This window comes from Mustela nivalis, assembly GCF_964662115.1.
Source record: "Mustela nivalis genome assembly, chromosome: 1".
In the NCBI taxonomy this organism is placed as follows: domain Eukaryota; kingdom Metazoa; phylum Chordata; class Mammalia; order Carnivora; family Mustelidae; genus Mustela; species Mustela nivalis.
Window position 1 is genome coordinate 68,222,391 of NC_139020.1, and position 12,301 is coordinate 68,234,691.

The following is a 12,301-nucleotide window of genomic DNA, read 5'->3' on the forward strand; positions in this document are numbered from 1 at the left end:
CATAGAAAAAGTTGTTCCTTTATATAATATGTCTGATTATATTTGTGTGTGAATTGAAAATAATAAGGATATTCATAATTCTCTGTAATTTGACTATTCTTAGAGGAGTAGAGTTGATGGAAGGAGGAGAATTGGGGACCATCATATTTCTAAATGGCTTTATTTATTTATTTGCTTACTTAATTTCACAGAGAGAAGAGAGCGCACACGTGAGAGCACAAGCAGGGGAAACAGTAGGCAGAGGGAGAGGTAGAAGGAGAAGCAGGCTTCCTGCTGAGCAGGGAGCCTGATACAGGGGTCAGTCTCAGGACCCAGGATCATGACTTGAGCTAAAGGCAGACACTTAACTGACTGAGCCACCCAGGCACCCCTAAAACTGTTTGCTTTTTTTTTTTTTAATAACAAGCATGTATTAAATTTATGTTTGGAAGGAAATATACATTATATAATATCTACTAAATTTATAAATTAAAAATTATATGTTTATAAATGAAAGATTTATTGCAAAAATTTTCTGGTGTGCTTCTTATTTAGGTATTGAATATGAACCATAACTAGTTTACAGAAGGTAAAGTGGTATGCTTTTCCATTATCTAGAGATTATACATAAATGAATGATTTCATTCTTAAGATTTGAAACATCTTTAAAAAACAACCTGGTTGAAAAAAATAATAACCTGGTTGATTGAGTCATGTGTTATATATATCTAGTGTATTAATTTAGTCTTATCACTGAGGAAGGAAAAATTTAATAACCATTCACATCATATTCAAAATGTATTAGCTATTAGCCTATTCCATTTAAAATAATATTGGTTCCAGGGCGCCTGGGTGGCTCAGTGGGTTGGACCGCTGCCTTCGGCTCAGGTCATGATCTCAGGGTCCTGGGATTGAGTCCCGCATCGTGCTCTCTGCTCAGCAGGGAGTCTGCTTCCTTCTCTCTCTCTCTGCCTGCCTCTCAGTGTACTTGTAATTTCTCTCTGTCAAATAAATAAATAAAATCTTAAAAAAAAATAAATAAGAAATAAAAAAAAATAATATTGGTTCAAGAATAGAAATTTTTAATTAAATTGGATTGAAAAATACAAAGACTTATTTTTTAAGTCTTTATGTAGTATATCCTGTAATAACTATATTATAGTTGTTTTATTTTCTTTTAATTTTATAGTACTTTAATTTTAAATTTATGAAAATTATAGGTTGAAAATACTAATTATATGTGTATAATCCATTTATTTTACATTATGGAATCAAAATTTATCACAGGTTTCGTCTTGATATATATCGCTGTTTGGCCAGTCCAGCTCTAATAATGTTAACGGAGGAGGATCCAATTCTGAGAGCATTTGAACTTAGTGCTGATTTAAAAGAATTAAGTCTCGTGGAGGTGGAATTCAGGTGAGAATGAGTGGAAATTATAAATTATATCCTTTTTTCAAGAATCTCTTCAGCCTGAGTTTTTTTTTTTTTTTCCATAAACCAAACACATGTTTATATTTATTTACTTTTGATCCAAGATGACCAGACCTTGCCGCCACTTACCAGGGATTTTCCTTCAGGCTCAGTGGCTTAGACCTTGATGTTACTTATGTCACTCTTTCCCCACGTGCCCTTTGCCATTTGTTGAATGTTGCCAAAGGAGTTCTAAGACAGTGAAGAGTAAGGGGAGTGGCAGCCTTAAGCAAGAGCAAATTTATAACTGTTCTCTATTCTGCCTCCCCTTATTCTCAGATTCTATAGTCATCCTGAGAGCTTGGTCCTTCATAACTTTCAGAAGCATGTAGAATGCTTTCTGTGTTTCAGGAACGTTCCATACACACAGACATAGTCTGTTTTCACTGTTTGGTGAGATTTTTCTCTTAGGAGACACATAATATGTAGATATAAAAATAAAATACTACTGATTAAGAGGGATGAATCCCATTCTGAGTTTTTTTCTGAAATGAAGAGTTGAATGTAATTTTGACACAAAGAATCATTGTTTATCAATTTCTCTTAGAGAGTTAAGTTGGGATAATAGAAAAAGGCTTTGGAAAAAGAAGCTATTACATTAAAATGAAATACTGCTGATTAAGAGGGATGAATCCCATTCTGAGTTTTCTTCTGAAGTGAAGAGTTAAATGTAATTTTGACATAAAGAACCATTGGTATCAATTCCCCTTAGAGAGTTAAGGTGGGGGAACAAAAAAAGGCTTTGGGAAAAGTAGCCTATTAAACTACTAATTTAAACATTTAAAAAATGAAAGTCCTTAGGAAATTATATTTCTTAGACTTGAGGAAAATCTTTGAGACTTTCCCTTATTTTAAAGTATCCCTTGTGCCCCCTGAAAGAGAGATTGATCATTTCTTGATAGTTCCTGCTGGAAGGTTTCTGGGGTGCAGGTTACACCTATCTCTACCTTTCCTTTTCTGTCTAGCTGTTCTGGGAGGTGCCCCCTCTTTGCATTGCACTCCTCTAGTGACTTGACAAGATGGAAAGATTCAGACTTCTTCCTGGAAGGATGACAAGAAGCTTGCAATTTTCTTATGCCTTAATAACAGTTTATAGTGTGTTTTTGATAGCTGAGTTCTAGAAACTTTTTAAATAACCTGTTCATAAGTTTTTAAGTATGGAACTCCTGTATTTCAATTTGGATAAGTTAAATTTTGTTTTATTTAAACTTGATAGGACACAAAGTATATACTTCAAGAAAAACATAAGACATGGTTAAAATGTAACTTGTTGGTACTTTTAACTTTATTAGCATATGAGGCTGTTATAAAGTTTTAATTCCTTTTAATTCTAAAGAACTTCTTATTATAACCTTATAATTGGAGTTCTCAGTTACCATATAAAGTAGAATTCATTCAGCTCCTTCCAAAAAGGATTTGAAGCAACTGCTATGATTATTCTGTAATCATCAGATAATAAAGTTAGATTTTGAACATAGATCATAAAATCCATTTACTTTAATTCCATTTTTAAAAAATTATTCATTTATTTGAGAGAGAGACAAAGATAATGAGAGAGAGCACACAAGCGAGGAGGAGAGGGAGAAGCAGGCTCCTTGCTGAGCAGGGAGCCCGATGTGGGGTTTGATCCCAGGACCCTGAGATTGTGACCTGAGCCGAAGGCAGACGCTTAACCAACTAAGCCACCCAGGTGCCCCCAATCCCCTTGTTTTTGTAGACAGGGAAAGTGATGTATATAGGTTAGATATTTTACTGATAAGCAGCATCTAATTAGGAACAGAGTTAGCAAGAATTGTAACTAGAACATAGGACTCCTGGCTTCTAGTCTACTATATTTCCACCTAAACTATACACAGCCACTTATTAATCTTATAATAATTTGTTAAAGATTAAGAAAATTAGATTAATAAAATATATTAATCTTACTGAATTCAGTGGTCTGTCAGTGTTTACCTAAAGATGAGACCTCTTTGTAATAATACATACTTTTGATGAATATTCTCATCTGTAATTGGATTCCTAGACTAAGAAGCAGTAATACTTCATTTGTTAAAGAAATATAATTGCTTATTTTTAAGTAGTTTTGGTTATGTAGTAAATCCAAAGAATAGATAGAAAAATGTTAGCCTCTAAGGAAAAGTTTTTAATTCTTTGAGTGATAATTTTCTGTTCATGAAAATCCCATTATATAGATGATTAACCATTGGGAAATTTTTCTGTTTTTCCCTTTCCCAAGAAGGAGCAAAAAACTGAAGGGTGCCTGGGTGGCTCAGTGGGTTAAGCCTCTGCCTTCAGCTCAGGTCATGGTCTTAGAGTCCTGGAATCGAAGCCCGCATCGAGCTCTCTGCTCAGTGGGGAGCCTGCTTCCCCCTCTCTCTCTGCCTGCCTCTCTGCCTAATTGTGATCTCTCTCTCTGTCAAATAAATAAAATCTTTTAAAAAAGAGAGAAAAAAATGGAATAAAAATTATTTTCTGAATCTGACCCCAATTGACTCATATTTATACCTATCTAACTTATTTTCGAGTTATTACACTCAGACATAATTTTAATATAACTGATGTTCTTAAAGAGAATTATCTGCTAAAACTTCTCAGTTGCTCACAAGTTTGTTGATATAGGCCTGTCTTTTTTTTTTTCCAAAGATTTTATTTATTTATTTGATAGGGAGAGAGAGTGAGCGCACAAGCAGGGGGAGCAGCAGGCTGAGGGAAAGGGAGAAGCAGCCTCCCCAAGGAGTAGGGAGCCCAACGCGGGGCTCTATCCTAGGACCCTGGGATTATGACGTCAGCCATAGGCAGTTACCCTACCAACTGAGCCACCCTGGCACCCCGATTTAGGCCCGTCTTTAATCAGCAGTTAAATCCCAAGTTTCAGGGAATAGTGATTATGAAAGAAAATTCTTTACTAGGAATATTTCAGCATCTTTTCTTTCCAACTTGAATTTTATTCAAACAAACACTTTAAAAGTGAATGAGAATACTATTTTTTTTTAAAGATTTTATTTATTTATTTGACAGACAGAGATTATAAGTAGTCAGAGAGGCAGGCAGAGAGGAGAAAGCAGACTCCCTGCTGAGCAGAGAGCCCGATGCGGGGCTCAATCCCAGGACCCTGGGATCATGACCTGAGCCGAAGGCAGAGGCTTTAACCCACTGAGCCACCCAGGCGCCCCGAGAATACTATTTTAATATCAAAAGTAGCATATATCATGTTGTAGACAATTATTGAAAACAACTCTCATTAAAGGTACATATTAATATTTATTGGATAGCAGTATTATTATCTATTGTTTAGATGAGTAATGTGAAAGAAGTTTTACGTCAGACAGAAGTTTTACGTCAGACAGAGAATAATGGCAAATGAGTTAATAGCTGGTTGGAAACTATAAACAGAATTTCTAGGAATATCAGTATGTATAAGGAAATACTGTACTCTCTAAAATTATCCGTGTGAACACAGGGAATAGAATTGTGTTACAGTTTCCCCCAAAGCTGTAGAGAATTTATGCACCAGTAGCTTCTTTTGACCATCAGCACAAATGACTTCAGATTTTGAAGAGCCCTGTCAGAATTAAAATGTTACTGAGTAAGTAATTTTCTATTGAAAAGAACTTAATTAGAAGCTGGAAGTGACATTTCTAATAATAAACTATTGCATTTTGCAGGAATGATTATGAGGAACTAGCCCGACAATGTAAAATGTTTGCTAAAGATTTGCTTGCACAAGCGCGGAATTCACGAGAATTGGAAGTTATCCTAAACCATACATCTAGTGATGAGCCTCTTGACAAACGGGGATTACTAGAAGAAAGAATGAATTTAAGTCGTCTAAAACTTGCTATCAAATATAACCAAAAGGAGGTATGAGGCTTTCTGTGATATATATACATTACTTCCAGGGTGCCTAGGTGGCACAGTTGGTTAAGTGTCTGACTCTTAGTTTCGGCTCAGGTCGTGATATCAGGTTCATGAGATAAAGCCAGCCTCCTTGCTCAGTGTGAAGTCTACTTGGGGTTTTTTCTCCCTTTCCCTCTACCTTTCCTGCTACTACTCTCTCTCTTTCTAAAATAGATAAATAAATCTTTTAAAAAAAGAATTATTTCCTCCATAGTAGTATAGTGGTTCAGGGCAATTAATTGAGAATTAAAGATATGTACTCTACCATCACTTTTCTAAAAAGGTTATTTATTTATTTAAGAGAGAGCGAGAGCATGAACGGGTTGAGGGTTAGAGGGAGAGGGAGAAGCAGACTCCCTGTTGAGCCGGGGAGCCCAATGTGGGGCTCGATTTCAGGACCCTGGAGTCATGACCTGAGCCAAAGGCAGATGCTTACCTGACTGAACCATCCAGGCACCCCAAGGGTGGTGTTAAGCAAATACTCAATAAATGGCAGTTGCTATTATTATTATTATTATTTTGGTTCAGGGACAGTTTTACTACTTTCCTTTTTTAAGAAATATTGAAGTATTGTTGATACAAGTTGTTTTTAACAATTAATTTTAATTATAATAATAATAATGTTAATTTAGTATTTTTGCCAAGTAGTAGCTATTTAAATAAGATCTTGTGTGGTAAGTATTTTCATAATGATGGTTCTATCTTGTATTTTGTCTGTCGTAGGTTTGTTTTGTTGATTTGGTTACAAATGGCGCTTTCTATAGTACCTTTCTATTTAAACATAAAGTATCAGATGCTGCTTCCTGGTTCTTATTTCTTAATTCATTGAAGCCCAAAGGTGGAGAGGCCCATGATGTGATAACTAAATTCAATTTGATTCTACTGGCATCATCTTTTCCTATTAAGGGAAATACCTATTTTTAATCCCCGCACATACACACACACACACGCACACACACACATAACACACACACACACACACACACACACACTACATGATTCGGGAACTTGAAGAGGGAAGGTATGCATTTTAAATTTCATTTTTTGAGATAATTTACTAAACACAGGTGTTTGTGTGTAGGTTATGATACCTAGCTGATAGTATGAGGTATTGGTAAATGATACTTTTAAGGTATTTTTTCTAAGACCCATTTTTTTTTTTTAAAAGGTTTGATTTATTTATTTTAGTGAGAGAGAACACGAGAGAGCACGAGCACAAGCAGGGGAAGGGGCAAAAGGAGAGGGACAAAGAGACACCACAACTATCGCAGGGCTCATTCTCCCTACCCTGAGATCATGACCTGAACTGAACTCATTGGACATTAAGCCAGCTGAGCCACCTAGATGCCCCTAAGGCCTATTATTTTTATTATTAATATAGATGTTGGAGTAAAACTTGGTTATCAGATTTGTATTAATATAAAAATGTGACCTGAGACATATAATGGTAGAAGGCAAGATACAGGACTTCTGGTGCTAGGAGCAGAATTTTTTATTATTTTGGTTGAAAATTTGAGCCTCACAATGGTTTGTGAGGAAATTGGTACAGGAATTTTAAGATGTTTATTTTAATATTACCTACATAGTATATCACTTACCCAGATTTCTGGTTTCAAATCTTATACTTTTTCTAATACTCTAAGGTTCTTGATTAAGATAAAATATCTATGGGGCACCTGGGTGGCTCAGTCATTAAGTGTCTGCCTTTGGCTCAGGTCATGGTCCCAGGGTCCTGGGATCAAGCCCCACACTGGGCTCTCTGCTTGTCAGGAGGCCTGCTTTGCCCTCTCCCACTCCCCCTGTTTGTGTTCCCTCTCTTGCTGTGTCTCTCTGTCAAATAAATAATAAAATATTAAAAAAAAAAAAAGGAAAACATTTATAGAAAAAAATTAAACACAAGAATTTGGATCAGTGTAATTAGATTATAAATCAACAACATACCTGTGTGCTTAAAAAGGAAGTATAGCACTAATGTGTATAAATAGAAACAATATAGAACACCTGATAAAATTGTCCTCTAATACACATTTTGACTACATCTTAGGTTAATTTATTTACTTCCGTGCTCTACGACTTAAAATAGACATGAAATACTATTAAGTGATGAAATAAAGAGATAGCAAGTTACAAAATCAACTTAAGTGATTGGAAAAAGAAACCCCAAAGAAAGGTGGAAAGACTGAGATTATCCTGGTTAGGGAAGGAAAAACTAAGAGCCAGTTTCCTAATGATTGAGATATATATATATATATATCACCCTGAGGACTAACAGATGTAACCAAATGTTCCATTCTAAGGAAGATGCAAGAAAAGGAAAGAAGAATTAGTAGTAATATTTTTATTTGAAAGGAAAATACTCTGTAATTTTAAGGACACATGAAAATAAGTTTTTTAAGCTAGATTTCTAGATATGATCAAAGGGGAGGATAATGTCTTCCCAAATAGTTGGTAGACTTTGTTTAGGTAATCTGCCCTGGATAACAATTCCTGACAATCAGTGGCATAAAACAGTATTTCATAATCATTTATAATAATTTCATAATCATTTTATTCTGCTCTTGGATTGTGTAGGCCAGGAATTAGGAAAGGGCACAGCAAGCATGGATAATTTGTCCTTGCTTCACTGTGTCTAGGGTCTCAGCTGGAGGTAGCTCAGATGACTGGGGGTACAGTCATGTGGAGGCTTCTTCACTCAACTGTCTGGTGTCTGAGCCAGCAGCTAAAGACCAGCAGGGAGCTCTCCCGTGGGCTGAGTGGATGCATTGAGGGTTGGCCTCCTGAGCAGTTACTACTGGAATCATGGAAGGGCATGGTCATCATGGTGGGTTGACTGTGAGGAGATGGTCTAAGAAGCTTCTGAGGGCTGCCCAGAGTGCATGTAGCCTGGGCTTCCTCACAGCATAGCAGCTTTGGGTAGTAGGATGCTTTATATGACAGATAATGGCATCAAAATCAGGTGTTAATCAAACAAGGTGGAACCTGCATAACCTTTTAAAACCGACCCTCAGAAGTCACATGGTATCACTTCTTCCAGAATTTACTGACTAAACCAATCACAGCTTTGTTGAATAGAAGGGTATGAAACATGATAACCCACCTCTTGATGAGAGGAGTAGCAAAGAATTTGTATCATTGTTTTACTTTTTTTTTTTTTTAAGATTTTATTTATTTATTTGACAGAGAGAGATCACAAGTAGGCAGAGAGGCAGGCAGAGAGAGAGAGAGAGAGGAGGAAGCAGGCTCCCTGCTGAGCAGAGAGCCTGATGCGGGACTCGATCCCAGGACCCTGAGATCATGACCTGAGCCGAAAGCAGTGGCTTAACCCACTGAGCCACCCAGGCGCCCCTGTATCATTGTTTTAAAACCAACACAGACCTAAAACATTTCTAGTTGAAATCTTGTCCTTCAAATTACATATTTAACGTGGCTATTAATTAAATCATTATTATAAAGAGGGATGGCAAGGACAGCAGTCAGTCCTTTGATATTGGCGAAAGGGAGAAACCACTAGTTTCTCCTTTAGTAGTTTGGGATGCTACTAAACTGGGTAGTTGATGGGAGGAAAAGCTATTTCTCTCTGCAATATTTCATCTTGAGAGACAAATTAAGATCCCTTAAGAGCACTAGAATCTGAGCAGAAGAATGAAGTAAGACTTAACTGCCAAAAACAAGTATAGTATATAGGAAATTCCTTTTTTTTTTTTTTAAGATTTTATTTATTTGAGAGATGGAGAGAAAGAGCATGAGTAGTGGGGAGGGGCAGAGGGAGAAGGGAAGCAGACTCCATGCTGAGCACGGAGCCTGACATGGGGCTCAATCTCAGCACCCTAAGATCATGACCTACGCCAAAATCAATAGTCACATGCTCACCAGATTGAGCCACCTGAGCACCCAGGATAAATAATTTTAAAACAGAAGATTGACCAATTAGTTTTTAATATATTAATGACATTATGATCACTTTGTTCATTTCAAACCTGATCACATAATTGTACCCACAGTTACCAGAATCCTTAAGTTATACTTCACAACTTGAGCATTATATTGGGAAAATACTGCTTCTGAAATTAGTAAACTAAGAAGCTTTGTAAACTTTGGTAAATTGATTCCTATACTTGAACTAAAATTTCCCTCTTATTTGGCAATATATTTTTTTTTCTTACACAGAATTCAGTTTTAAGCAGCTTGAGAGTATAATACATTTAAAGAAATTCTCAGTGTTTTCATGGAGCATAAATGTATCTGATGTTTAGACTTGGATTTCTTTGCTATCTTAGTGTCTTGGTTTCTTCTAACTGGAATCAGTAGTTCTTCTAGAAAGAAGTGTTTTCTTTTGGTTTGTGGTTGTTAACTTTGAAATTTCACAAACATTATGAGAGCCTCTATAAATTAAATTTTGCAAAATGGCTAAGTAGGCTATTAATATTAATACTTAAATACTACATGAATCAGGCACTATTCTAAGAGCTTTATATTTAATCCTTGTAACAAGTTTATGGGTCGAGACTATTATCCCCATTTTATAGATGGGAAATTTGAGGCTGAAAGATGTTTAAAGACTTGCTCAAGGTCAATTATTAAGTGGCAGAGCCTGGATTTGAATCCAGGTAATCTGGCTTCAGAGTCTATGCTCTCAAACTCTACACTCTTTTATTACATATAAGAAAAACAAAAAATTATGTGAATTGTGTAGAATTGATTTTAAGCTATTAATACTTTGATTATCAGTTAAATAATGTTATTATCAAATTGTATCTATAGGCAATTTATTGTTAATTATTAATATAATGAATAGTTATTAATAGTTATTTATTTTTGTGTATATATGTGTGTGTTCTTTTCAGTTTGTCTCACAGTCTAACTGCCAGCAGTTCCTGAACACTGTTTGGTTTGGACAGATGTCAGGTTACCGACGTAAGCCCACCTGTAAGAAGATAATGACAGTTTTGACAGTTGGCATCTTTTGGCCAGTTTTGTCACTTTGTTATTTGATAGCTCCCAAATCTCAGTTCGGCAGAATCATTCACACTCCTTTTATGAAATTTATTATTCATGGAGCATCATATTTCACGTTCCTGCTGTTACTAAACCTCTACTCTCTTGTCTACAATGAGGATAAGAAAAACACAATGGGGCCAGCCCTTGAAAGAATAGACTATCTACTTATACTGTGGATTATTGGTAAGTGTCAAGTTTATTCAAAAGATTTCCCTTTTATATAGCCCTTAGTTCTCCCTTACTTGCTGGCATTACAAACATGTGTGTTCACTTTATAATTTTAAACTGTTTGCACAGCAAGAATTTGAACACTTTCATTAAAGACTTAACTAACATTTTTGTAATGGTAAATGATCCTGAACTTCATAAGGGAGCAGATCTCTTATTTAATATTACTTAATTATTTGGAAGTGAAAAATTCTTTATTCTCAGTCTCTAAAATTGTTTATCATTAAAACAGAAAAATTGTGCTGATGAATGCTTTTTTTGGGTATAAGAGTATGAATCTTCTTAGGTACTTTGAAATGTAATATATATTATACTTTGTTGCATTTGAAGAGTTAACTATTTTTTTTATTAAAACATTACTTTCCCTTTTAAGAACCTATGAAATGGGGTGCCTGGGTCGCTCAGATAGTTAAGTGTCTGTCTTTGGCTCAAGTCATGATCTCCAGGTCCTGGGATGGGGCCCCATGTCCGGCTCACTGGGGAGTCTGCTTCTCCCTCTCCCTCTGCCTCTGCCCCTGCTTGTGCTCTCTCTCCATCTCTGTCTCTGTATCTCTTTAAAATGAATAGTTTTAAAAAACAACCTTTGAACTTACAAGGCTATGTCCTTATCTTTGTTATAGAAACATTATTTGAATTTAGATTTAAAGGATTCCCTGGTGACTCACTGAATATGAATCAGTTCTTTGTAATGATAACCAGATCATTTTAGAAATGGCCAGGTTTTTAAATATAAGAAACTTTATTTTCTGAAAATCGTTTTTGTGAGTGTTATGCTATATGATAAATATTTTAAATGACCTCCTGCAGTTGTTACAACTCTTGCCCTTTTTTTGTGGGGAATGGAAGGGAGTTGAGATATAATCACATTGTCTATTTATGGTCTTTTAATGACATCTCCTTTATTTCCTTCTGTATCTTCAGCCTTGTTTTGGTTTTGTTTTTAAATTCAATTTAGTTAACACATAGTGCATTATTAGTTTCAGGGGTAGAATTTAGTGATAAATCAGTTGCATTTAACACCCAGTGCTCATTACGTTAAGTGACCTTCTTATGCCCATCACCCAGTTACTCCATTACCCTCCACCCACCTCCCCTCCTGCAGCCCTCAATTTGTTTCCTATAGCAAGAGTCTCATGGTGTGCCTCCTTCTCTGTTTTTATCTTATTTTATTTTTCCTTCCCTTCCTCTGTGTTCATCAGTTTTGTTTCTTAAATTCCACATGAGTAAGGGGACCCTGGGTGGCACAGTCAGTTAAGCGACTAACTCTTGGTTTCAACTCAGGTTGTGAACTCAGGGTCATGAACTCAGAGTTGTGAGATCGAGCCCTGCATGGGGCTCTGAGCTCATCAAGAAGTCTGCTAAGGTTTTCTTTCCATCTCCCTCCGCCCCTCTCAAATAAGTAAATAAATCTTTAAAAAAAAATTCTATATATGACTGAAATCATATGGTATTTGTCTTTCTCTAGCTAACTTATTTCATTTAGCATAATACCCTCTAGTTCCATTCATGTCATTGCAAATGGCAATGTTTCATTCTTTTTGATGGCTGAGTAATATTTCATTATATATAGATTATATATATATATAATCTAATAGATTATCGAGATAACTCTATTATCTATCTGTATCATATATTTCTATATATAAATATTTACATATCTATATATGGATATTATCTATATATAGGTATTATATAGCTATATAGGTATTATATATATAGCTATATA

At 35.6% G+C, this 12,301-nt stretch overlaps 1 protein-coding gene across 7 annotated transcripts in view; it reads left to right on the top strand.

Annotated features, from left to right (window-relative positions):
- The window catches only part of TRPC1 (transient receptor potential cation channel subfamily C member 1), a 71,692-nt gene that overhangs the window by 33,736 nt on the left and 25,655 nt on the right, over window positions 1-12,301 (top strand). For 4 of the 7 annotated variants that reach the window (XM_082713037.1, XM_082713036.1, XM_082713040.1 and 1 more), the window contains 3 exons: window positions 1,267-1,398; window positions 5,118-5,313; window positions 10,194-10,530. In XM_082713037.1, the coding sequence (XP_082569163.1) occupies window positions 1,267-1,398; window positions 5,118-5,313; window positions 10,194-10,530 (665 nt within the window). The remainder of the gene's footprint in view (window positions 1-1,266; window positions 1,399-5,117; window positions 5,314-10,193; window positions 10,531-12,301) is intronic. The other 3 variants (XM_082713038.1, XM_082713039.1, XM_082713042.1) reach the window with 1 other exon arrangement.